General features: G+C 28.5%; 1 protein-coding gene across 1 annotated transcript; it reads right to left on the reverse strand.

The window, feature by feature from the left end:
• Positions 1-1,219: 1,219 nt before the first annotated feature.
• On the reverse strand, positions 1,220-24,307 carry LOC113388169 (glutamate receptor ionotropic, kainate 2-like). Its single transcript, XM_026625571.1, has 15 exons — positions 24,230-24,307; positions 23,714-23,993; positions 21,278-21,426; positions 20,630-20,807; positions 17,676-17,733; positions 17,538-17,628; positions 14,292-14,513; positions 11,845-12,051; positions 11,688-11,772; positions 9,443-9,719; positions 5,617-5,815; positions 5,087-5,309; positions 3,262-3,377; positions 2,800-2,952; positions 1,220-1,522 (listed from the first exon to the last, which is right to left on the reverse strand). The coding sequence occupies exons 1-15, from the start codon at positions 24,251-24,253 to the stop codon at positions 1,220-1,222; spliced, it is 2,565 nt and encodes an 854-aa protein (XP_026481356.1). The 5' UTR covers positions 24,254-24,307.
• Positions 24,308-27,659: the final 3,352 nt, after the last annotated feature.

Genomic DNA, 27,659 nt, shown 5'->3' on the forward strand with positions numbered 1-27,659 from the left:
ATTAAAAGCTTTAAGGTTTTCTTAATAGATTTTTAAAATTAAAAAAAAAAATAGATTTCTTTTAAACATACATAAACATACATACTTATATACATAGATGCATACATACGTCAATTTTTTCTAATGTCAAAATATTCTGAATGTTTTGATACATAAACATGTATAAAAATTTTCATTTTCGTTGTAACCAGCGAAAAGTTAATGAAATATGAACTATATATTTCAATTATAGTTATGATGTTATATAAATTTGCTTTGTGATTAAAATACTTTATTACTTTTCAACAATTATAGTTAAAATTTAAAAAATACTCGAAAACCAGCAAATAGTTCAAATTGGTTAGGTGAGACATTGGTTAGATGGTTACATATTTAAATTGTCTTTAGTTCGTTAATTAAATTTAGCTTCTAATTATATTAAATAAAATATATAGTTAAAATATAGATCTTGTATTTACACATCTTATTCTCAACAATATTTATTTACAACAGAGTTATTTACAAATTTGAATAATATTGAGTAGCATTGGGTATTATCAAACAATATATAATTAATGGCATTCTAATAAATTAATTTATTTTGCTCTTTTATTTAATTTAATAATATTATTTTTTTATTAATGATGCACTTGAAACGATAAATGAATTCAATTTTTATAAACAATAACTAATAATTATTATTATTAATAATTAAAGTATTGACAAAAGATCATTTAACAGCCGATATTGAGGAAATTTGACTAATTGACTTGAGAAATGAACGAGAGAATTTTTGGTAAATCAAACTATTTACGTTGATATTTTATTTTTACGATCTTCAAATGATCTCAAAAGCGCAAAATGTGATCCCCCAAAGTAACGACGATGTGATCCCTAAGTGCGAAAGAATTATTGACTTGAGAAATAACCTTAAAACTTTATGGTGAATCAAACTACTCATGTTAATCTTTCACTTCTATGATACCTTGTCTAACACATTTAAAAAAAAATCGGTGCGAATGACAAAATACTCCGGCACTTAGAAATCATGTTTGTTACTACCAATGGAATATATAGCTCAAACATTTTGAACTAAAAGCATGCCAATATACTAAGATAACCTGATTTTTAAAAAATGAATGACTGAATTGAAAAGTAATTTTTTCCAAATATTACCCACTACTGCACCATCACCATTACCCAAAAAAAAATTATTTTAAACTTACATATTCTCGAAGTGTTAATGGTTCGTTTTAGAGCTTTTATCGTTGCCATTCGTCTGGCTTCTATTTGACGGTGTATGATCTTCTGTCGGTCTGAACACATCAAGTTGACTCTTTTTGCTTCCCAAAAGAACAGAAAAACCATAAGGCAAGGGTTCATCTCGATCTTGTCCAGATCCATCACTACCATCAGAGATTCCAGTTAAATCTTGCGTGTCAGCCGAACTTTTCCTGCTCTGACTTCTGTACCGCATCGGCTTAGTATCTGCTCCACTCAGTACGAACTTGAATTCTTCAATCATTTCAGTCATTATTGGAGTCTGAAAAACAAAAACATATTTTATACATAATTCAAACATTTTTTTTAAAAAGTCAATTCTTTTCAAAAAGTTAAAATTCACAAAAATCTAACTTTTTCAATGTTTTAAAAAAATTTTATATTTAAAAAAAAAATAATTTTTGGAACGGAAAGTTCCAGCAATTTGCCTTCAAGCACAATGCTATTCACCACTACTTTATGGTAGTTCTGTCCATTGCAAAAATTTATATTAAAATAATATGCATGATGATCACGAACACTAGCAAACGGTCACAATTATATGAAATTTGGCTTTAATATGCTATTTATGTAATGGTCGCGTTTTTACTATGTAAAACTTCTAACATAATCTTGAATAAATATCATAAAACGCGTATACCTGAAAACTTGTTTGGCAATATTTTATTAGCTATAATCTGAGTATATGCATGAACAAAAATAGCAGAATCCTACATACATTTTGCGTTTGTTTTTCTATGCATTGCTATTTATTGATTCTTACTATGTAAAAGCCAAACAATGAACATAATAATAGAATATAAATTACTGCAATTTATGTATATATTATATGTGGTGGACCTGGCAGAAATGACAAAGTTACTCTGATTAAGACCAGGTACAGTGTACAAAATTGTAAAAATTAGAGCAAAGTTACCAAATATGAAATAGTATCCTAATATAGAATATCTTCATTTTTCTAAGACTATAAGTAATAAACGCAATACTCGTATTACCAGCTTTTATATTTGTATACACAAGGGTTATACTATTTAGTATATCGGTATTAAGCTTATTTTACCATTTTGTGATTTTTATTTATTAAAATATTCTGACTTGAAAAAATATTTAGAAGAATTTAAACTAGTATATAAATCCAAATATGGACAGTCGTCGGTGTCTAAATATGGAATACTAATAAATATGGAATATATATGCCAGAGAAATTAATGTCCATTTTTGTTATTGTTATGTTAAATCATGCTTATATTCCATATATGGGTACCCATTCCATATTTGGTTATTCATTTGTGATTTTGTTTTATGTGCTAGATTTTAATTAATAACTAATATATTTGATTGAAGGCTGTTAATTACTACTTAAATATATGATTAATTAATGAAAACATTGAACTGATTTAATTTATATGAAATGTTTTTTGTATGCCAAAAACAAAACGATATTCCTTATTTGGTGACTTTCCTCTACTATTAGAAGAATGGAGTTACGTGAATTACTCTTAAAATAGTTTGATGTAATAAATATGTATGATTTCATACCTTCAGTCTTCTTGCTTTCATTATCACATTGAAAATTAATTCTCCAAGTACTATGAAAATTGCCATAGCAGATCCGACTACGAGTACCACAAACACGCCGCCCACATTTGGTATACCTAAACGATCAGCACCACCTGATGCTACTGCGTCAGGCTAAAAAAATATTATCTAGATTAATATTTTGGGTTAATAAAAACAGAACTGTATTAGGTAAATGTACTATTTCAAATATAGAATGACCCATTATATCATTTCTTCAGAATTTATGAAATTATTAATGAGCAATGTATAAAATGGCAAGTCATCAAGATCTATGTCATAATTATCTTTTCTAAACCAATCATTTTTTAAATAATATTTAATAATTTATTATTAATGAGTATGAAGCTTAACCTTTCAACTCAACATAAATCAATAAAAATTGCAAAGAAATTTTTTAAATTAATATTTTATTAATCTTACCGTACAAGCACCACCACCGTCCTTTTCCTTCCACCATCGCCTCTTCATTTGTGCTAATGTACCTTGTTCTTGAAGTTTTAGTACTGCAGCACTCAATGTATGTCTATATGGAGATTCTGAAATCAAATAAGATTAATTGTTCATAAATTGAATTCATATATTTAAATCATTTTATTAACCACGTCCACCAGTTAAGACACGTTATGTGTTATGTGTTTATTTTGACTGTTGTTCATTTTAACTTAGGAACCATAAATAACATTTCTAGAACCACAGTCAAAAATAATGACAAAACTGCCCGTACCGGCAAATTGCTGAAACTTCCCATACCAAAAATGTTTTTTTTCAAAAAAGATTAACATTTATGAAAAAAATTCCTTTGAAAAAAATTGGATTTTTGAGAAACTTATAATTAAAGAAAAAAAAAATTGAAAAAAGACTTTTTGAAAAAAAAAAATGTTTTCTTTATTTTGAAATATTTTGCGTGTTCTGAACTTTTTTTAAAGCAATCGTACTGCTTTAACTGCATAGAGACGAAATATAGAAGCGCATAAGCGCCACGTCGCCGTCTAACGGATAAACATCGGTACGGAACCGATATAGGAATGTAAACAAAATTTATACTTATTGTTAAAATCTCTATAAAATATCTTATAATTTTATGTGCATATGTCTAATGATCATTTTTGACACCCAAATGGCATTTTTTTTTACTTTTTTCACTAGATCTCCGAAACCGCTAGACCTGCCTTCATGAAAATTTAATCAGTTGTTTACCTTGTCAATACAAGTAAAATATTTTCTAGGTTATTAAAATCGGAGACTCCGTTCTCCTAAAATTTACCGTTTGTGGGACTTTTTGCCTCGTATCTTTGAAACGGTTAGACCTGCCTATGTCAGAAACTAATCAGCACGTCTCCTTATCAACAGCTATCGAATGTTTTTTTGAATATTTGAAATCGGTTGAGACGTGTTCCCAAAATCGTCGACGAAAATTTGTATCCGCACACACATACGCACACACATACGCACACACACACGCACACACATACACATACATCCATTTTTTCTAAAGTACCTATGCTAAAATGTTCAGACACCTCTGAAACTTAAAGATATACACAAAATTTCATTTTCGATTTTTTTGCGATTACTATAACTTGCCCAATTACGGGAAGTTAAAAATTTGAATACAATTTTGTTATTTTTTTTCTATATTTAAAAATAATTAATTTCATAAAATTTCATAAAATGTATAAATTAAGAAAAATCTATTCAATAGAAATGATTTAGAAAAGTAACATTCCAGTAACATTATAAACATGGGGGGTAAGCTTAGAACAAATGCGCTTTACTCTGTTTATAACCAGGTTTATCATTCATATAATCATTTATTTTTATATTATATATTTATATAAATTTTATCTAGAATTAAATCTAAGGGTAAATTTATGTGCTACGGTAGGTGTTGACCTCTATGATATGCTGAAGCAATTAAAATTGAGGTAATATCAGAACGGCAGTGTTTGCGTTATATTTAATTATTTATACTTTTTTATATGATATAATTATAGATATTTATACGGCTCGATTGTGACTCCAACACATCTGTAGATGTGTTTGATGTAATATATTACATATTGTCACCCATCAATAGATGTATTAGATGTAATATATTACATTGTCACTCATCTATACATATGATTGATATATTATATAACATATTGTCACACATCTATGGTGAATGTAATATATTACATATAGTCATGAATTAATTAACTTTTGAGAAATTTCCATAAAAATTTTATTATTCCGAATGCCTTACTTTTCCTCATAGCAATTCCGTATCCTTTGTCATCTAATAACCCTCCAACTTGCGTTAAATCACACTGACGCTCAGTTATGTATTCGATGGACGTCGACTCCATGAGAAATGCATAACCTCCTTCTTTGACACGGGCTTGCCCTTCCGGATTACTCGATGTCATCTGATCTGGGTTATCCATCATCACCCGGTACATTTTTTGGTAGGGCTCGTAGACGGCATCCTGGAGGGATTAATAATTTTATTAGATTTGATTATATAATAATAAATTATATTTCATTATGTTGGAAGGAACATTTTAGTTCCTTTGTATTGGAGAGGCGATGCTATAATCTATACTACGTAGCAGCATCGCCCCCAAAGAAAGGCATCTTAAACTTCTTTTCTGACGCAATATACATTTTTTTGCAAAAATATATCCAACGTATTTTTCAAAGATCCTAAAGCATTTTTTATTATATACTGTTTTTTGCCAATTTTTTTAATGCTATTACAATAAATATTATTCTATTTAAATAAAACTACTTAACCCTGAAAAAATTGACAGTGGATCCATCCCTCTTGGCACCGTATTTGATAGTTTTGTGTTCAGCTAATTCCTCAGCATTACTGAAGGCGACTGATGTTGGTTCTATGGTAAGAAAAGCAGCCAAATTTGCAGTATAGGATGAAACCATAATAAGGGTGAAAAACCACCAAATACTAGCCACCATTCTCGTTGAAGCAGCACTTTAACAAAAAAATCCAATTTCAAATTTTATTAAATATACAAACGAATATTTTAATATAGGAAAATTAACTAACTGATCGGTACAATTTACAAATAGCAAATTTTAAAAGTCTACCGATAAGCTAGCCATAATTTTATTTTATTAATATCAAATAATTAAATTTTATTAATAAAATTTAATAATATTAATTAATAATATTAATTAATATCCTCTTTTTATCCCAGGAGATTTTTTTTCTAATTTGAAAAAGAAAGACTTTTAGCTCGCAATATTGAATTCATAAATAATTATAGGTGAATATATAACTCATATCTATGAACGTGTCTATTCGGACAAGTATAACAACTACCGAAATTATAAAATTAAATTTTCATGAAAAATCTATATCTAGATTCTGTGATAAATAAATGCTATAGTATAAAACGTAAATTAGAAATTTATTCTGTTTAACGACTATACTATAATCTACAGAATGCACACTATAATTTAAACCTATAAATTATATATAAATTTATAGAATTGTTTTTAGAGTATTTTCAGATGATAGAAAAAATTTGATTCCTATGGATAGGGAGATGTGCTGATTAGTTTTTGGCAAAGGCAGCTCCGGCAGTTGCGGAGATAAAGATCAAAGAGTGCAGAAAATAGAAATCGGAGAAATAGAAGAACGGATAATCCGATTTGAATGATCTAAAAAACATTCAATCGGTAATGATTGGGAGAAGTGGTTCTTAGTTTTTGGCAAAGGCAGGCCCAGCTATTTCAAAGATACAGAGCTAAATGTGCAAAAAATGGCAGTTTTTGAGAGAACTAAGCGTTCGATTTAAATTATTCAAAAAACTTTCTGCTTGTTTTATTAAAATAATTGATTTTGGAAAAAACATTTTTGTTTCAAAATTTTTTTTTCAAGAAACATTTTTTTTTGTATATCCAAAATAATTCAGATTTTATTTTTAATTCTGACTAAATTATATAATTATTACTAGCGCCCTAGTAAAGATTGATTTTACATGAAATCTGGATAAAAATCGGTGTTTTAGTAAATTTTTATATGAAACTTATTGTCATGAACAATCCTATGGTATAACATGATATAACATAAGCAATCCCATAGTGAATTGTTATGTTAAAACAGATAATAAAACTATAGAGAAGAATTTAATTTAATATGAAAATTCATGCCATATAGGAAAGGTTTTAAATAAAACTTTAGTTAAAAATAAATATCTATATCTATCTGGCCAGCTTTGTTATATGAATATATAAAAATCCATGTTCTATAAGGAAGAATTCTATATAAAACTTGAAACAGATAATAATAAATCTCGATATCTATTTGTGCAACTTAGTTATAAATAAAATATGTTTAAAAATTCATGCTATATAGAGCAAAATTTAATATGAAACTTAAAACAGATAAAAATACATATCTATATCTATCTGGCAAACTTGGTTGTATATGAAAACTGTATGAAAATCCATGTCATATATAGAAATATTTCATATAAAACATAGAACAGATAAAAATAAATATCTACATCGATCTGGCTAACAAGCGCATATAACAATGAATTATATCATTTGATAGTAGCTAATAATTTATTCAAAACTATATAAGAATTGAAATACTAATAATATTTAACACAACCGTGGACTTCAATGCAATAACGTTTATTTTCATTGTGATGCAGAATGACATAAATGCAGAATGCATTCAAATTTAGTCTTGAATTAGATTTGGCAAGCACATTGTGTGGAAGAAAAGCGCTATATTTGACGTGGATGCTATAGCATTCATTGTATACAACAATTAAAATATGGTAATTTGACTCTCCTAGTGTTTAACACTATTCCTACCGACATTTCATGTTTACTATTCCTACCGCGACCGGTCAAATGACCGGTCATGCAAAATCTATTTTTTTCAGTATTGATTGAAGAGTTAATGCTAGTTTAAGAGTTTATAAATACAAATACAAAATATTTCTTTTGTTTTAGAATGGGAAATCAGCATTTTATTCTATTTTATCCAATTTTTTACGATTTTTTTTCTTAGAGTGTATCTTCTCCACACGCATTTTTACGTTTTTGGCTGATTTTGTTCGCCCTATCATCTTTATGAAACATTATCTGGAATATTTTCTTTTAGGGAATCTGTTTTGTATTTGTACTTAGTTGATTTTTTTCTGAATTCTTGTTGGAACTATACGGGAAGTTAATTGGAATAGAAAGTCTCTACCTTGTACATCGTCTTCCCGTAATTTCTTTATGTGAAAACAATGGATTTATCATGAATAAATACAAAGTAATGTAAATCTTTGATAAATTCTCTCTAAAATTCATATTTTACCGAATGATTTTTGGCTACTTTATGAATAACATCTACACCAAACACGACGCTAATACCAATTGAATTGACCCCCGTATTAGTGTAATTTTTACAACATATGTGTATGTAAGTGAAAATTAAAATCTTCTTTCTTAGCTTCCAAAATTGTAAATATTATTTGAGTGAAGTCCTTGATTTTTAATTCTACCAGTATTTGTAGATGTTAAATTGCTTCAATTGTACCTACCATCACAATTTCTTTTTTTACTAAAAGTTTAGATATAAGTAGGATGGTAAAAACGTTTAAATTTTTTTGCATCAAACTAGCGATTTTGATAATACGGTTTCATTGGTTATAAATCTTCAAAGAATTTCTCAGTTTTCTACGTATACTAGACGGTTATCAAAATTTTACACCCCATTTGTGCGATTTGCTGGGCATAATTATATTTACATCGTATATTGAACAGTTACTAGAATTTTATACTACGTTTTCCTGAATATTATTGAACATGTGTAGATTAAATTTACACCTTACCTCTATTGAAAATATATGTTTGTCGATAATAATACGTGGTCTTTTTCAACAATTTTGATTGCTATCAATGTAGTTGAACCAACCTTCGGATTCAGAACAAAACCTATCAATTTGTTGTTTGGATTTCTTAGTAAAAAAGACATTGAGCAAAAATGAGAAAACCCACTTTGTATACCGTAGAAGTGCAATATTTATACTCCTTGCCTCATATGCGCAGCGTGCATACAGAATTGGAAAAAATGCATATAAATTTGCAGAAGACAGTTTTTACCACTCTAAATTCTTCTGAATTTACATTTCCTCGTAAGTTCGATCATATTCTTAAAAATTACTACAAAAAATGCCGTCCGAACATCGTCTTTCGTACTACCGGTCAAATGACCGGTCGCGGTAGGTAAGGCAGTATACAATTTTTTTTACAAAAATAAAAATTGAAAATACAGATTTACATTGAAAAATGTATCATACTCACATATTAGGAAAAGTCATGAAGTTTGATGACGATTCAATTACGTTCAATATGAAAAATACTAATCGAAAAATCAAAAACGGTCATTTGACCGGTCCCGGTAGGAATAGTGTTAATCAAATTCCAGATATCACAAGAAATTTAAAAACAAAAGGTCTATCACTTTTTGTTCCTTGCTGAAACTTTTAAAGTCCGCGAACATTTTAAAATCCGAAAATCTTAAACCTTCCACCTCTCGTATTTCAATATTTATCAACATGCATCCGGGCGAGAAGATATGCTCACTTACATCGGTGCAATTTCAGTTCCTTGCTGCATGAGCGATCCTATAGTGAACCAGAAAGAATTCTTGATACTGAATTGATTGTACAATAACTCTGGCTCTTCGATACAAGGAAACGGGTTTTGCCATTCGGCCGGTGATATACGGCCGAGGATAAACAACAGTATCGAGACCCCCACGTATGATCCGCCAAGATAATACCAGACCTCGGTCGAGAAGGGCGAGGCGAACGAAAACAATGAAGGTGGTTGTTTGGTCGAACTCTGGTACAGGATGGTGATGCCTGCAATGGAGTAAGTGCATTCTATAATTCATTTTGGGATTATGTTCAAAATGGAATAACATCTTGGTAGATTATGGTACAAGACTTATTAAAACAGTGAAGAGATTTCTGTGCATTTTTATAAAAAACTGAATAAAATGCATACACTTTAAAAATAACTAGCATTCTTGTAACAAATTTGCTAGAATAGATAAACATCAAGTAAACAAGTAACTGATGGTGCAAGGCAATGTGCCTTTCTTCGAACTACCCTTACCAAATATTAAAATTAAAATAGCTTTAAATTTTTTTGAAAACTTGGAAATAAAGACTATAGAGATTAAAACTTAGAAAAAAATAGATTTTTAAGAATTTTAAATTTTGTGAAATGATCATTTTTGACTGCCAAATGTTTTTTTTTAAATTGTGTGACTTCAGAAATCAAAACAGTTCTTCATTCCATCAATACCAATAAAATGTTTTTGAATCATTCAAATTGAACGGACCGTTCTCTCAAAAACTGACTTGCCATTTTTGGCACTTTTTGCCTCGAATCTTCGAAACGGCTGGACATGTTTTGCCAAAAACTAATCAACACGTCACCACATAAATACAAATTAAATGTTTCTTAAATAAATCAAATCGGTTGATTCGTGTTACCAAAATCGTCGACGAAATTGGCCAAAGGTGTGCCAAAATGTTCAGAAACCTTTGAACCGTAAAGGTATTCAACAATTTTTGATTTTTTCAAATTATACTATAACTCACGCTATGCAAAGTTAAATATTACTATAGTTATTCTCATTTGTAATATATTGATTATTTGAGTTTGCTAGTATGTTTTGCTAGTTTCGGTTTCTGTATTTATAAATTACTTGAACAGAAAATTTCTTTTCACAAGAAATTCCGATCTGCTAATTTTATATGTTTTTGAAGCTTTAAGTCATTCCCAATCATTTTTTTTATTTTATTTTCAATACCAATCAGAATACATGACAATTCTATGATCTATTTGCCTTATGTCATTCACTCGCACACATACACACACACTTTCAAGCACACATATAGATTAATCAAGTAAAAAATAAATATTACAAAAATGCTCAAAAACTGCATCGATTTCAAAAATTTAATAGACATTCGATAAAACTTGTTCATTAATTTTACAAGAAGACCGGCCAAACTGTTTTTTTATTCTCATCTCATCAAAAAAGTGTATTTTTTGTGATTGCTTATAGATTTTATTCAGGATTTTGATGAAACGTTGCATAATGATAGATATCATGATCTCAACAGACATCCTAGAATATATTATATAGTCTACGAAAAAATAGTGTAACACGTTAATCGCCACGATAATATCACAAAAATCACATGATCCGTGGTAACTTTATTAGAAATTTAATTAAACATATCTCAAGTAAACTTAATGCATCAGCCAAAATTCCTGAAAACACTTCTTTATGTCACACATATATGACTGACATGGTCCAATATTAAAACTGTTTGAATGCAAAACGTGATTTTTACCTAATTAGACATTTTTTGTCTGACATGGCTCATGCAGAACTTCTTAGCCTCAGACACAAATAATTGACATGGCGATTAGCATATTAAGTAGAAAATTTTATCACATTTTGAAAAAAATAGACCGAGTCAAAATTTCGAAATTTTTCTCAATTCTAATCATTTTTATTTTTTTTAAATGTTTTAAAGATTAAAATAATTAAATTTATCAGTGCACAAGTGGCAAATATTTGCTTTTAGAAATGGACTTTTGCTTAGAAGGTTAATCCTGTTAGTAAATATATATTTGCTCACATATATGTATTTTCATTGTGAGTCAATTTCTAGTAACAAAGTCCATTAATAATAAATCTATTTAATTACTGACTACTTTAATTTTTATAACTTAAGGAATTTTGCGTATCATGTCTTTAATTCATTAATGTTTATATTGATTTTGAATAATAACCTAATGTGTATTACCTAAATTCATAAATGGCATTGTAAAGTCAACTGCGCTTTCTCTGTCCGAAGTAATCGTTAGATCAGTTATTGCCAAATCTGCTCTCTGTAAATATTAAAAAATCATTATTTTACATAATTTAAAATACATGTATGTATGAAATTGAAATTGATTTACATATTCTAATAGCTCTTTAATCATTCCATTCCATTGGCCGGTTTCCCTGTTGAGCGATCCATATACTCCGTCTTCCTGGATTAGGAATGTATACGTGAATCCCAACATTTTTGACAGGACATCGATTAATTCTATCCCGAAACCTTCATATCTGTCATTTCCATATAGTTGTACGCTGGACTTTTTCAACATGCCATATGGAGGACTCTGGAAAATAACAAAAGTATAATACGTCAATTAAAACGGTGAAAATTATTATTGCAATATTAACCCTTTCGCTACGGCGATGTTTTCCGCAGGAGTGGCACTGCTGTATGAGTCGGCAAGCCGCCCAAGTATTTGTTATACAAAATATTTTAAGATTTTACAGTCATTATCAATAAGAAAGTATTTAAAAATAGAAAATTACACTTCTAGAAAAAACTAACAACTACAGTAACAAATTGGAATAGCTTGATAGCAAAGGTTACACACTGGATTGTCTATAAGAACTCGTACACACAGGTCGTCAATCGGATGTCGCCTACAGGCGATGCTCCTAGCGAAAGGGTTAAACCAATCTTAAATTAGTATTTAATATATATGCTTAATAGATAAGAATTCAAGCGATTTAAGAGAACATAAAATACAGGATCAAACTAAATTTAGGGGCCGATTCTGTCGCACAAAAGACCATAATGTTATGGTAAGACCATGTTACGCTTCAACTTCCATACATTATGCTACTGATTTATACTGAGTTCTGTCAAAATGTCATGTATTTGCTGTGCATTCAAGCGATTTACATGTACACTGCAACGCCACTTTTATGTTATGAAGCTGGGTCAGTAAGACCCTGTTATCTAGGATCGTTTTTTTGACATTTGTGCGGTTACTAGGTTAGATTTTCTATCTGACAACCTGAGAAAAATGACTGCACGGCGACCGCATGGCTTTTGTCAATATTTAGTATGAAAAGTTCTTCACAACATAGCCTTGCCATAACATATTGGCCTCGTATCCCTAGTATATATACGCCAATGTGTGTTTATATTTTTTTGTCATATATATTAACAGTTTCTGTTTCATATTTTTAGAAGCAGAATAAAGTTAAATTAAAAAATTAATTAATTATTTCTGCTTACTCATTATTTTTTTGGAACTACGCAAAGACCAATATTATTTCATTACCGAACTATTGGAACGTAAAATAAAATATAAGGTTCTAAATTTGTTTTTCGATTCTTGCTTACTTCGATATAAATTTAGTTTGAATCTACCTTATTTATATTCCTTTATTATCCTTATTTAAAAAAAATATTTTTATATTGAAATTCTTAAGGTTAATATAAAACTCTTCGAAATTTCTCTGAATTCAATTCTATTAAAAATATAAAAATTAAGTTATTTAATAAATAAATATTCAGAACTTGAGCATATAATATGTTACCCAAGATAGCTTTCAAAAATAATAAAATTTGTTAGTAAAACTTTTTACTAACGATTTAAAAATCAAATTAATTTAATTTTTGTTTGTAATTTTTTTGAATATTTTGATTAAATATTAAAGAGTTTTTATTAACTCTTTAGCTTTTCCAACAAAGTTCCTGAATTGTAAAAAAATATTTAAAATAACAATAAAATGATGAAACTAGATTTTTGAATTATTTTTATTTAAGCTACTTTGCATGATTTTTCTTCATTTCTATTTTTCTTATTATTAGTGGTAACATTAACATTAATTCTTATGGTAACAATTCATCAACGTTATTTAATCGCTGGAACTTTTTGAATCAATAATTTATTTAATAAAAAATCTTCAATAAAGTGAAATTTAAAACTTAAACGTTGACCCATACGTTACATTTTACATCGTTAATTTAGAAATTATATTATATTTAATTTTTTGTAATTATAATTTGTAATTTTGTAATTATTTTCTGGTTATTGATTTTAGCTATACATTATAAATTGCAATCGCACATAAAGAAATTTATTAAAAATGAATCATATGTAATTCTCTCTGGGCTTCATAATTTTTTTTTAATTCTGATATTTTTAAATAAATTTAGTATTTTAACCACTGTTGATTTTATCTATATATTTCGCATTGTTTTCTCACACTTGGAAATAAATTGATAAAATTAATTAAATTTTTATCCAGCACATGTAATTTACTGATGTTTACCCGTGAACAAAGAAACAAACTTTGAGCAAAGTAAATATTTGGAACAAAAGTTCTGCGAGTTTTGTTCGATCTCAACAAGGCCCTGATGAAGGAAAAAGTATCATTCAAAGAATACTCTGCAATAGTTCTGAACCTTCTCGAGTACCATCTGTATTTTTACATACCCAAAAACTCAACGGCCTAGTGTCCCTCTTGGGACTTCTAAAATCCTCATACAGGGTGGTATTAAACAGGAATAGTCTTATATTTATCGTTGTATGAAAGTTAAATCGGTACTCACGATTGCGGTCAGAACGATAAACGACATATTCTGCATTGAGGCGCTGCCGACGGCGGCTTGAGGGGGCTCGTAAACTCGAGTGATGTTCAGGCCCTCGGTCGAATTCCATTCCCCGACCTTAATAATGCCAGATGAAGTTAATTCTATGATGTCCAGCTCAAAGTCCGTTCGAAAGCCCTCATTGTCGAATTTAATCGTTCTACTCAAGCCTTCTAAAGTGGTCTGAAATTGAATAACTTACTATTAGTATATATCAATACGAATCATCGACTGATGATTACAAAATTTAACTTGTTAACAAGTTGTATAAACTTCCTGATATTAGTATCGGATCAACCGATTTGAATGATTCAAAAAACATTCGATTCCTATTGATAGGAAGATGTGTTGATTAGTTTTTGGCAAAGGCAGGTCCAGCCGTTACTGAGATAAAGAGCAAAGGGTGCAGAAAATAGAAATCGAGTTTTTAAGAAAACGGAGCATCTGATTTGAATGATCTAAATTTTGAATTTAATTGCTCTACTCAAGCCTTCTAAAGTAGTCTGAAACTGAATAACTTACTATTAGTAGATCGAATCATCATCAATTGATTATTACAAAATTTAACTTGTTGACAAGTTGAATAATCTTCCCGATTTTAGTGCATAATCGGCCGAATCAATTAGAATTAAAGTATTATTGTTACTATTTGGTTAACATTTTCAACAGTATATTCCTAAAATAAAGTTTGCGATTATACATCAAACAAATCAATAGTATTTTCAAATGATATCATTCAAATAGACATAATATCTCTTATTGCACTAATTATATGTATGTCTTAAAAGCGTGGCCAATAATGTATTCTGTATTGTAGTAGTAATGTATTAAGTAATGTAGTAATGTATAATAATGTATTCCAAACTAAAAATTCTTAAATGTGATCGATTTTTTTTAAATTCAACCTTTTTGGGAGCGTCCATGAATCATGTGGGAGTTTTAGGGCAGGAGGGATTTGACAAAAAATTACGAAAACTGACGTGGGGAAAGGAGAGGCCTAGTAAAATATCACAAGAATTATTTTTACATAGTTTAAAAAAAAAATACGATTTTTTGGTATTACATAATTTTTTTTCGAAAACTTTTACGTAACTAAAAATACACGTTATGTTTGGGGGGAGGTTTTTTTTTAATATTACGACGTATCATCAAGAGAGAATGGAGTGCAAAAATCCCTAAAAAATCTATTACGTGATAATTGAAGACTGTAAACTAGGGATAAGGTTTCAAAGTTTAATTAAAATTTAGAAACTAGTAGGGCGCATGGCATCGTGCCTTAAGGCAAATTGCTTTAACTTCCCGTACTAAAATATATTTTTTCAAGAAAGATTAACATTTTTGAAAAAAAAATTACTTTGACAAAACTGGATTTTTGAGAAACTATAAATTTTTGAAAAAAAATTATTTGTTTTGGAAAAAAAATTTTTTGAAAAAAATGTTTTCTTTATTCTGAAATATTTTGCAAGAACTGAACTTTTTTCAAAGCAATCGTACTACTTTAACTGCATAAGGACGAAATATCGAAGCGCGTAAGCGCCGCGTCGCCGTTTAACGGGTAAACATTGGTACGGAACCCATAGGAATGTAAACAAAATTTATACTTATTGTTAAAATATCTATAAAATATCTGATAATTTATGTGCGTATGTCTAATGATATTTTTTGACCGCCAAATGGCATTTTTTTTTACTTTTTTTACTAGTTTTCCGACACCGCTAGACCTGCCTTTATGAAAATTTGATCAGTTTTTCATCTTGTTAATACAAGTACAAGGTTTTTTGAATTATTCAAATCAGACGCTCCGTTCTCTTATAACTGAGTTAACGTTTTTGGCACTTTTTGCCCCATATCTTCGGAACGACTAGACCTTCCTTCGCCAAAAACTAATCAGCACGTCTCCTTATCAATACGAATCGAATGTTTTTTGAATTATTCAAATCGCTTCATCCGTGTTCCCGAAATCGTCGACGAAAATTTGTATTCGATCACACATACACACACGCACACACACATACATACATTCATTTTTTCTAAGGTATGCCAAAATATTTAGAAACCTCTGAAAAGTAAGGATATATAAAAATTTTCATTTTCGATTTTTTTGAGATTACTATAACTTACCGTACGGGAAGTTAAAACACAATTATTTACTAAGAAAAAAAAAACGCGGACAATCTTAAAACTAATCAGCAGAATTGCCACATGATATATTTTGAACGTTTTATTAATTTTAAAAATGGGTTCAGAATTTTTGGCAAATACGTGAACCAAAAATGTTTATCTAAAAGACTCTATATATCCTCGCAAAATTGACATGTTCATCAAGTTCCATTGAATAATTTTGAAATTTTTGAAATCTGTGAGCAATTTCTGAGTAAAATTCGACGAAAGATTTAGCTCACTAACAGGCTTATACATACAATTAAACAAATGCTTTTTCCAAAGAATTGAGAATGACTTAAGCATCGAACAAAATTCTTCCCACTCAGGAAGTTAAAAATAAAAACTATAAATTCATAACAATAATTTTACGTAATATCTATTATGTTATTTATTCTGAAAATGTAGCAATTAAGTTCCCGCTCAAATAAATTTGTAAATTTTTATTTGAAATTCATAAAGTGATTTAGAAAGACGCAGGCTCAAAATATTATATAGCATAGAAATTATTACTAATCTCAAACATAATACAAATCTGTAACCCAAAATTATGTTAAAAATAACTAAGAATATCTTTTTTGAAATGAATTTTATTTGTGCCTCATATGCAGTATTTATTGAGAAACGTTCACAAAATATAGAATTTTGAAAATATATTAAATTCAAAAGTGTAAATTGTTCAAAGGTGCTTCAATTTTCTGGAACCGGTTCAAAAATTTAATTCAGATAAGAAAATATCTCAATGAGAAATTAATTGCTGAACTACTATAATTTTACTACTAGTATTGATTTTGGTAGTATCGAATTACAAAAAGGTTAGAATAAAATACAATAAACAGTATTATATAGGTAAACAATAATATTTGATTTATGTTTAATTCATTTTGTGTCGTTTGCCACCAACGTTGGGAAAAACATGTGTATTGGTGTATGTCTGCGAGCCAAATATTTCGACACCTTTTTCCTAATGATGACTCATAGTTTATTAAAATTCAAACGCCATTTGATTAAACTCTTGATAAAATTACATTCTAATCTAATTATTACCGTTCTCATGTAGTTTAAAATACTATATCCATGTTCCCAGCTATCGGAGGCACTATCGCAATCCATAACTTTGGCGGAAACTTGGTTAGAGCTGTCGAGTCGTTAAGCGCAGCGGCGTACAGGCGCACAGAGTCATACAATAGGGCTGCGCTCGATGATATTCGCGATGGATCTAATTCTTCGGGCAGCTCATTTCCTGGTAAATTACAAAAAAATATTAAAAAAAATATGAAAGAAGCTGCATGTATATGCATTTTATTATACAAATTTTACACACAAATATTTATTTTCTTACACCTAATGGTGACAAGGCCCACAACTTTATTGCAATGAAATTTATTGATAAATAAACAATATGGGGTGGATTTGGGCACAAAGGTCCAATTTGAGTTTGAGTATTTATATTGTGAAAACCAAACTAATTATAGCGCAACAATAACACATACCAAACAAACAAGTATTTAACTACCTTCGGTCAAACACCTGAGCTAATTCATCATTGTAAAAATGTGTTTTTTATATTTTTAAAAAAATTTGTTACCTGGTCCTTCTTACCCCATAGGCGGAATGAAATGGAACGGCCAGGCGGCAATAGCTCCAACGGCTTATTTTTAATTTTAAAGGAATTTCACGAAATAATAGATACATTATTCAACCAATAAATTTCATTGGTATATTTTTACAGAGGTAATACTGTAAACAACCATCATCTCGTATATCGTTAGAAATATTCATCAGCAGAGTTCACTCATAAGTTTAATACCTGTGAATGCATTGCTGAACCCGTATCAGTTACGTTTTTGTTGCTTTGGTATTGCAACACATAAACACAGTTACCAATTAACAATACAGGAATATAATTATATTGTTATAATGTATTCGTTGAAGAGCACATACTTTTATTATATCTCATTCTTTTATTATATATATATCTTATAACTTTTAAACTATTGGATTAATATGAATGATGTATTTCGAAAATATATTTAAAATTGAATAATCGAAAATATTTTCTAGTATTATAAAGCCCTGCAGGCATTTGGAACTTAGTTTTAGATTGTAGTTAAAAAAAATGTACGGAATCCTATTGGGTTTTATGGTCGATCACTATGATATTTGTTAAGTGCTCATCGAAACCTTTCTATTGAGGTCATAGGTGCTATATGAGGTCACCAAGGGTCTCTTTGACCCGCTGTACTATGTATACTAAGGCACAATCAGCACATGTAATTACCGGTTTATTTATTTATTTTAACTCTTGTAACTTTTAAACCACTCGTTTAATCTGAATGACGTATTTGACAAAAATGTACAAAATTAAATATACTACAATATTATTTTTTATAAATTTACTCATTTTAACTAAATTTACATTTTTATTTAGTATGTTTTATTGTTTACGCTTTCGCCAGGGTAAAGGTTCGGTTGGTTCTTTTTACCCCACCTATGTGTTGTTTTTTGCAAAAGATTTATAAAAAAAAAACTGTTGAATCTAACTCAAAACTAACAATACATCTTATAAAATAATTAAATAACGTGTACTTAAGAATTATATTAAGGTCTCGTAAACTAAACAACCGTGCTTGAAAAAAAAATTGAAATAAAGGCATATACTCTTACTATAGATTTAAAAACATTGCCGTTTATATTCTGATAGCAACGTCGTAAAATTTAAGGTGATAATTGGTTATACATCTTTTCCCTTTTACTTTCAAATATTGTTATTAGAAAATTCTTAACTTTACTTGTTTGTAAAATATTGGTAGTGCAACTTTTTACCCGCGGATCTTTAAGCTTCGCTCTACCCTAAATAAATGAAGCGGGTTATTCACAAAATCCAAAATGGTATTATTCATCAATTCATAATTTAAATCTGCATTTGTTTAAGTCATTTACTTATATTCAGAATATAATTATATATATATATATATATATATATATATATATATACATTATATCACTTATATGTTATTGTTATTATCCAAAATGAGTATTATGATTGTATATAGCATTGTATCTTATTTTTTACCAGCGGCTATTTTTTCTTTCTGGATATTTTTTGGCAATAATTTTATTTTATTATTCCAATCAATACAAAGCAATGTTTTCTGTCAAAAGTTGTTAATGCAATTTCTAAACATCGCATGCAATTTCGAAAATAAATCAGCTTAGTAATTACATTTGACATCAATATATAAGCATAAGTTTTGGGTTCACAATAATCATCAGACGTGAGAAAACACTATAATCTCTCACCAAATGCCGTAGATATATTAAAAGATTTTTTTTATCAATATTCGGTTATATAATAAATTAAAGCTCTGTAATTTAAAGTCAATAAAACTAGAACGGTTGACAGACTCAAAAACCCATCTGGTCCTTCAGAGAAGCAATCAATATTATCTTAATAAAAAACAGAGGCAATAAAAAAAATGGACTAATGAACTGCAACAATGTGATTGCATGAAACGGAGATTATTGTAGTAAATAATGTTATTTTGCTGTGTTTTACTTAACATATTGAATAAAATATTGGCCAAGTTTGACTTATGAGAACTGATTTAAAATCATAAATCATGTACAAAATATACTGTAGTTGTTTTATCAATATAAAGTATAACGGCATGTAGTATACTTCCGCACAAAAGCGATTACTTTTGGTGGACAAATTTTGGAACATCGCCAAAGAATCATATTGATTCCCATAATATCAATAAAACTTTCTCGTAGAACAGCAAATAATGACAATAAGTAAGACAGTTCTGTAATTTACTTTTTCCGGTATAAAAAAACATACAAATATATTTACATAGTAAGTAACAATTTGTATAAATATATGAACATATATAATAGTAATAACGGACATCATGGGCTTTTGTAGTAACATCATAATGAATTTCTAAACCTTATAAATTCATTAATTGTTCACCAGGAATAAATTTGGTCAAAAAATAACTTCTTAATGCATTGTTTTGCTTGCTACACTTTGTTTTAAATACTGATGGTTTCTTCATATAAAAATTAACTAATTTTTTATTATTATTATTACATAAACTTTTAAAGATGCATATTCTATGTGCTAAATGTATTACCTTTCTTTTTCTCGTGTGATTCCCACATTTCTTTAGTATTTTTCATAAACGGTTCTTCAGGATCAACAATTCTTAATCCTGTTATATTTGTTCCGCCGTGTTGAAAAGGCTCTAAATCTATGGTATGGAAATCCAAAGAAGTAATTATGTATTGATGTTGATCCGACATCAATCCTACCTATCAAAATAAAAAAATAGGTATCAATATCAAATATTTTAATGCTTGTCGTTTATTTATATGGAAAATTTATATTATGTTCACCAGGAACCACATGGTATTTTGTACATGAGCCAATTACAAATGGACAAATGGTTGATACATTGTGCAGTAATAGAAAACAAGTTGGTTTGTAGCTGTTATATAAAAAATATCATGATAATTATGCATAAATTGCTCTAAGACAAGATTTTGCAAACAATAAACAATCCAACAATTTAAGTATTTTTATTGCCTGTTGGTAACAAAATAAAAATGTTACTAGATGATTCATTACTATTTAAAAAATAACATTTTGGTATTAATATATATCTAAAACAACTATGCAAATTATGACAAATTAGGAACTGATTTTATACCAGCAATAAGTGATTTTTTACTATGGTTTTCAATAAGGTTATCCAAGAAATTAAACTTTAAATTTCTGTTACCTGTTGAGCTTGTTTCAGAACTTCTGGAAGCTTCTCTATTGAACAATCTAGCACAATGTTCTTTTCACCGGACTTCTTTACAACAGTTAATATTGGACGGAAATTGTCTTGAATGCCAAGATCTAACTCTTTACTTGTTACTGTGAATCCTGCAAATATATTTTAGTTAACTTGGTCGACCCAATATTTGAAACAAATTACTATTTATTTATAAAACTTGAAAGGCCAGTAACAAAAAATTATGAAATATCACTGAAATATATCAGTGGTATTTTGCTGATCCTAAGCACCTGTTTGAATTGAATAAATTTAATAACAGTTGAAAAAAAAAGATTTTGGAGGCGTCAAATTGTGATGCTTTTTATACATGTACTTGCGAGCTTTTAACTGTAAAAGTTTAGTTAGTTTTTAACTGTAAAATAACTAAGTTGACTAATTTATAATGCTACTATTATGAATGGCAATACTTTCGTTATGGAAATAACAAATATTATATAAGTTAATTAGATGATTGTAAATAATGTACAACAATGATATGTTGTGTTTTGCAATATTTTCCATTTGTCGACTAATGATTCATATTTCATCACACCTTAAAAAATTTCCTTAACAAACTCCAAAAAGATTTATCAAAATTCGAATAACCGTGTAGAAGAAGTTTGATTTCATACATCCGTTTAGAAATATTTTATATGTGAGATATATATATATATATATATATATATATATATATTGAATGGTAGAGTCTTGGATTTGTGTATATTTTGTAGAGTTTCGAACAAGAATCCAAAAATAATACAAAATAAAAAAACAAGAAAAGTTTTTAATAAACAATTTCTTTATTTAATTATTTGTTTACTGTCAACGTTTCGGAACTAGGTACGTTCCATCTTCAGGACATCTGTCAAGAAACATGATCTTGATAAGATTTAAGCAAAAAATATGTTTAAGAATAGAAAATAGATTTTTCTTAAATAATAAATTAATTGTAACAAATAATAATGTACAGAAATATGATAATATGATCAACATGAAAATGATAAAAATAAATGAGTGGATTATCAGAACAGGATATTAAAAATGATAGAAATTTTTTGAAAGTTATGGAAAAATTTTTTTATAAGAAAGGATTAATGATAAAATTGAATTAATTACCTGTATGTTTGAATATACGTTAGCACTTTTTCACTAAACAAGAATTTTTGACAAAAAATGAATTTGTGAGTTATTTTTCCGCCGAATAGTTAACTTTTGTAAATCAAAATTACTAAAAGTGTTGTCTTTTTTTAAAATTATTATTTGAAAACAAATAATATTGTATTCGAAGTTATACTATTGGCTTTTGGAAGCGAACTAAACTGTATTTGATGGATATTGTTTGCTTAAATCTTATCAAGATCATGTTTCTTGACAGATGTCCTGAAGATGGAACGTACCTAGTTCCGAAACGTTGACAGTAAACAAATAATTAAATAAAGAAATTGTTTATTAAAAACTTTTCTTGTTTTTTTATTTTGTATTATTTTTGGATTCTTGTTCGAAACTCTACAAAATATATATATATATATATATATATATATATATATATATATATATATTATCTACATATATATAAAAATAAGTCGGGTTTTCCTTCCTGACGACAATTTTGCATTCGTTGGAAAGGTCTCGGGGCCCGCAAGTTTTATAGCTAAGAAAATTGGTGGTGCATGGCATCGTGCCTTAATGCAAATTGCTGGAACTTCACGCACCGTAATTAAAAATTCGTGTAATGAAATTAGTGAGAATTATCAGAATTATGCTTGGTTAAGTCAACGAGCAAATTTTGTTGCGAAGAATAATGATGTACACGCACTGAATTTCACCATTCAATCAAAAATTGCTGTCGATTTGGTGACATACCAATGATTCCGACTGGTCTTCCGATGACTTCAAACGATTGCAATTTTCAGTTCGCCTTGCGTTCGCAATAAAAAGTCGCAAGGCCAATCGCTTAGTGTTTGCGGGATAAATTTCAAATAGATTATTTAGAAAATCATTGTTTTCCACATGGGCAGTTATACGTTGCCTGTTCACGAGTTGGAAAACCAACAGCTTTGTTTGTGTTAACGTCAGACCAAAAAACAAAAAATGTTGTTTACCAAAGAGCACTTCAATGAAACGCATACTTTTTCGATTTACTTTCATTTACTTAGAGAAGTTCAACTAAAAAACACTTCATTTTTGTAATAGAAATAAATTCATTACTGTTGTGTAATAAAATAAAAATTTTTCTTTTCAAATATAAAACAAAAAAAAATTTTCTTCATCTTTCTCACGAAACCATCTGGTGGCGAAACGGAGTTTGTCGGGTTTGCTAATATATATATATATATATATATATATATATATATATACTTTTTTACTTTTTAATAACAATGTATACTTTTATGATACCTCCAGTATGGTGCATCTGCAAGAGTTCTCCCATCCTCGGCAGCCACGACCCCGATTCATATAGAATTGTAAAACTTTTCCATTTCCAAGCGACTATAATATCCATAACAGCCTTCGCCAATATCTCCGATTTCGGATGCAAATTTAGCATGTAAGATGCTCTTTTCTGACCGAATTCCCATCGAGATACGATATTAGGAATTTCCATGTGGTCACATACAGACTGCACAGTGTGACCGGTTATAGGATTTGCTGGCCCGAAGACGCCAACTACCCCCGCCTGGATATAAAAAAATTATAAATTAGATGTAGGTACTTAGTGATTACAAATATGATATAATGATATGCTTGTGTATAATTGCTTTTTGGAAAACTAATTATGTAGACAGATTGTTATTTTCTAAGATATCACAAATTTCTGTGATTTTTTTCATAGAGTATGCTAAAAATTTCAAACTTTAATATTGAACTTGGTTAAACATTCATATTGAAAATGTTTAAAAATATTTTTGTTACCTTCATTAACTTACAAACACCCATGGAAGCAGCTAAGTCATCTCCATATGGAAACTTTTCAATCTGTGCACGAACTTTATGCCTAGGTAATAACGTTTTGTCAGCATTGATATCGGCTGCAGCCAATCGAAATACATGTTCCAAGTCTGCACTATTTTCTTCAAATATTCCACCTTTTAAAAATAACGTTGTTAATATTTCAAGTATTCAAGTAATTGATTACTTTATTTATTTATTCTTAAGTAATTACGATTAAGAAAAATTACTTGAAGTTTTTGAATTACTTAATGCAAAAGAATGTAGGTATATAAAATTGCATATTCTGTAGTTAGATTAGGAACACAATTTAATTTAGAAATTGTGCTTATATAAGTTTATTAAGATTAGAAATCAATTCATAATCACATACGTGGTAAGTCTCACGAGCAATAATTGTTGCTCATAGTTTAAATGCAACTACTCCAAATTAAAGTTATTATTGCTCCCAATTTCACTGAATGTATACATCATAACATTTGAAGTTTATTCAAACCTATTTATATCATTAGTTAATTGATCGTTAATTGGAAAAAGTAGTTTTTAGATAGTGATTGAAACAAAGCAAAATATGTATTTATTCATTAATGTAAACAATAATGTAAACGATATTGAAATCTAATGAAGTGAATTTAGTAAAAGAAATTTCTGTATTTTTTATATAAGATACCTAACGGATATCTAGAATAAATTATTCGTTAGGTAGGTATATGATTCATAAAAAACCGTAATATATTACAATACATATTATTTTAGGTCATTACTTAATACAGATGTATGTATATAAATTGAATTGCATATTTTTTAATTGAATTAGGTACATATTTTCAATGTAAATGAAGTAATTTTTAATATAGATCAATTAAGTTCACATTGATAATTCAGTTTTAATTCAAATATTTCTATCAAAACTCTGTATCGTTTTTATAATTACTATGATCATAATTGGATCAGAAATAAATCATATATATGCAAGCAAGGAAATGTTTGCAATGTCTCCTTTGCAAATTATTTGAATTAACTCTTTAAGATTATCACGTTGTTTAAAACTTAATTGATCATCAGAGAAGGTAGTTTTTGAGCAGAATAACAAGAAATTGCAGAATAAAGGCCGTGTTACGAACTTACAGTGAGTATTGAAAAAGAAAAAATGTCGTGTTCAGCAGAAAAATTTTCTTCATTTAGTAACAAAACACCAGAAACAGCTTATTCGTTGGGCAGATACGAAATACAATTGCAAAATTTCGTTTTTTTAAAATTAGGACTTAGTTACAAATTATAAATGAGTAAAAGTTGATTCTACACGTGAGAGTCTTCATTAATAATATTTTTTCTGGGGTAAAATTGATCTTGATTGAAATAAAAAATGAAAGTAAAGATTTATTTTATTAATGATGTTTTGTAATTAAATTTTTTTTAAAGATGATCAAGTATTATTAATTAAATTAATCAATTTAATATTCAATTATAAATAAAGTCAAATTCACTCAAATTTATTCCATCAGTACTCGTCGCTATAAAAATTTACTCTGAGATAAAATTAATTTCATTGTTATAAACATTATAGTTATTTATTTTGTCGATAGCAAATTGCATTGATAATATGAGAGATAGAGGTTTTTTGGCAGAGTAAAAAGAAAAAACTGAATAATAATAATGTACTTTTAATTGTTGTTGAAATAGGGAAAAGATCAATTTAGCAAGAGAATTTTTTACATTTAGTAAAAAGATAGTAAAAATAGCTTATTTGTTAGGCGGATATAAAATAAAATTGCAGTGATTTTTTTATAAATGAAGTAATTGGTGAAAATCAATGTACTCATAATTGATGTTGAAATAGGGAAAAAATCAATTTAGCAAGAGAACAAGACAGTGAAATTTTGCATTTAGTAACAAGACAGTAAAAGATCAATTTAGTATGATAATTTTTCGCATAAAAAAATTGTATAAATAGCTTATTCGTTAGGCAGATATGAAATAAAATTTTAGTAATTTTTCTCTTATGAATGTACTCATAATTGATGTTGAAAGAGGCAAAAGATCAATTTAACAAGATAATTTTGTGAATTTAAAAAGAGTAAAAATAGATTTTCCGTTGGTCTGATATGAAATAAAATTAAGGCTATTCTTCTTTTATAAATTATAAATGAGTTCACTGATGAAAATCGATTACACCCATGGGAGCCGGGATAAAATTAAATAAAAGAATAAAATTTGTTCCGATATAAAATTATTCTTGATTGATATAAAATGAAAGTACTATTTCATTAGACCGGTAATATTTTGCTTAAATTGATTCACCAGTGGTGTACATATGAAATTAAATAAAAGAATAAAATTTGTTATGAGAGAAAAATTTTTTCGATTGATATAAAAAATATAAAACTATTTTATTTACCCGGTAATATTTTGTATTTAAATTTATTTAGAAAAATTTCTATGTGAGCTAGTTAACTTCCCGTAGGGTAAGTTATAGTAATCGCAAAAAAATCGAAAATGAAATTTTTTATATATCTTTACGTTTCAAAGGTTTCTGAACATTTTGGCATACCTTAGAAAAAATGGATGTATGTGTGTGTGGTGTGTGTGTGTGTGTGTGTGTATGTGTGTGTGTATGTGTGTGTGTATGTGTGTGTGTATGTATGTATGTGTGTGTATGTATGTGCGGATACAAATTTTCGTCGACGATTTCGGGAACACGGATCAACCGATTTGAATAATTCAAAAAACATTCGATTCGTATTGATAAGGAGACGTGCTGATTAGTTTTTGGCGAAGGCAGGTCTAGCCGTTCCGAAGATACGGGGCAAAAAGTGCCGAAAACGGTAACTCAGTTTTTAAGAGAACGGAGCGTCCGATTTGAATAATTCAAAAAACGTTTCACTTGTATTGACAAGATGAAGAATCGATAAAATTTTCATGAAGGTAGGTCTAGCGGTTTCGGAGATATGGAGGAAAATGTAAAAAAATGAGCCATTTGGCGGTCAAAAATGATCATTAGACATATGCACATCAAATTATCAGATATTTTATAGAGATTTTAACAATAAGTATACATTTTGTTAACATTCCTATGGGTCCGTACCAATGCTTATGCGTTAGACAGCGACGCGGCACTTACGCGCTTTATAATTTTGTCCCTATGCAGTTAAAACAGTACGATTGCTTTGAAAAAAGTTCAGATCTTCCACAATATGTTAAATAAAGAAAAATTTTTTTTCAAAAAAAAAAACAAAAAAAAAATAAAAAAAAATTTTTTTTTAAAAAAAATTTTTTTTTCAAAAAAAGTATTTTTTGGCCAATTTATAGTTTTCTCAAAAATCTTATTTTTTTCAAAGTAATTTTTTTTCAAAAATGTTAATCTTTTTAAAAAAAATAATAATTTTTTGGTACG

The sequence above is a fragment of the Ctenocephalides felis genome, unplaced genomic scaffold, assembly GCF_003426905.1.
Source record: "Ctenocephalides felis isolate EL2017-DRISC unplaced genomic scaffold, ASM342690v1 CF-g0.4_SCAFFOLD_03572, whole genome shotgun sequence".
In the NCBI taxonomy this organism is placed as follows: domain Eukaryota; kingdom Metazoa; phylum Arthropoda; class Insecta; order Siphonaptera; family Pulicidae; genus Ctenocephalides; species Ctenocephalides felis.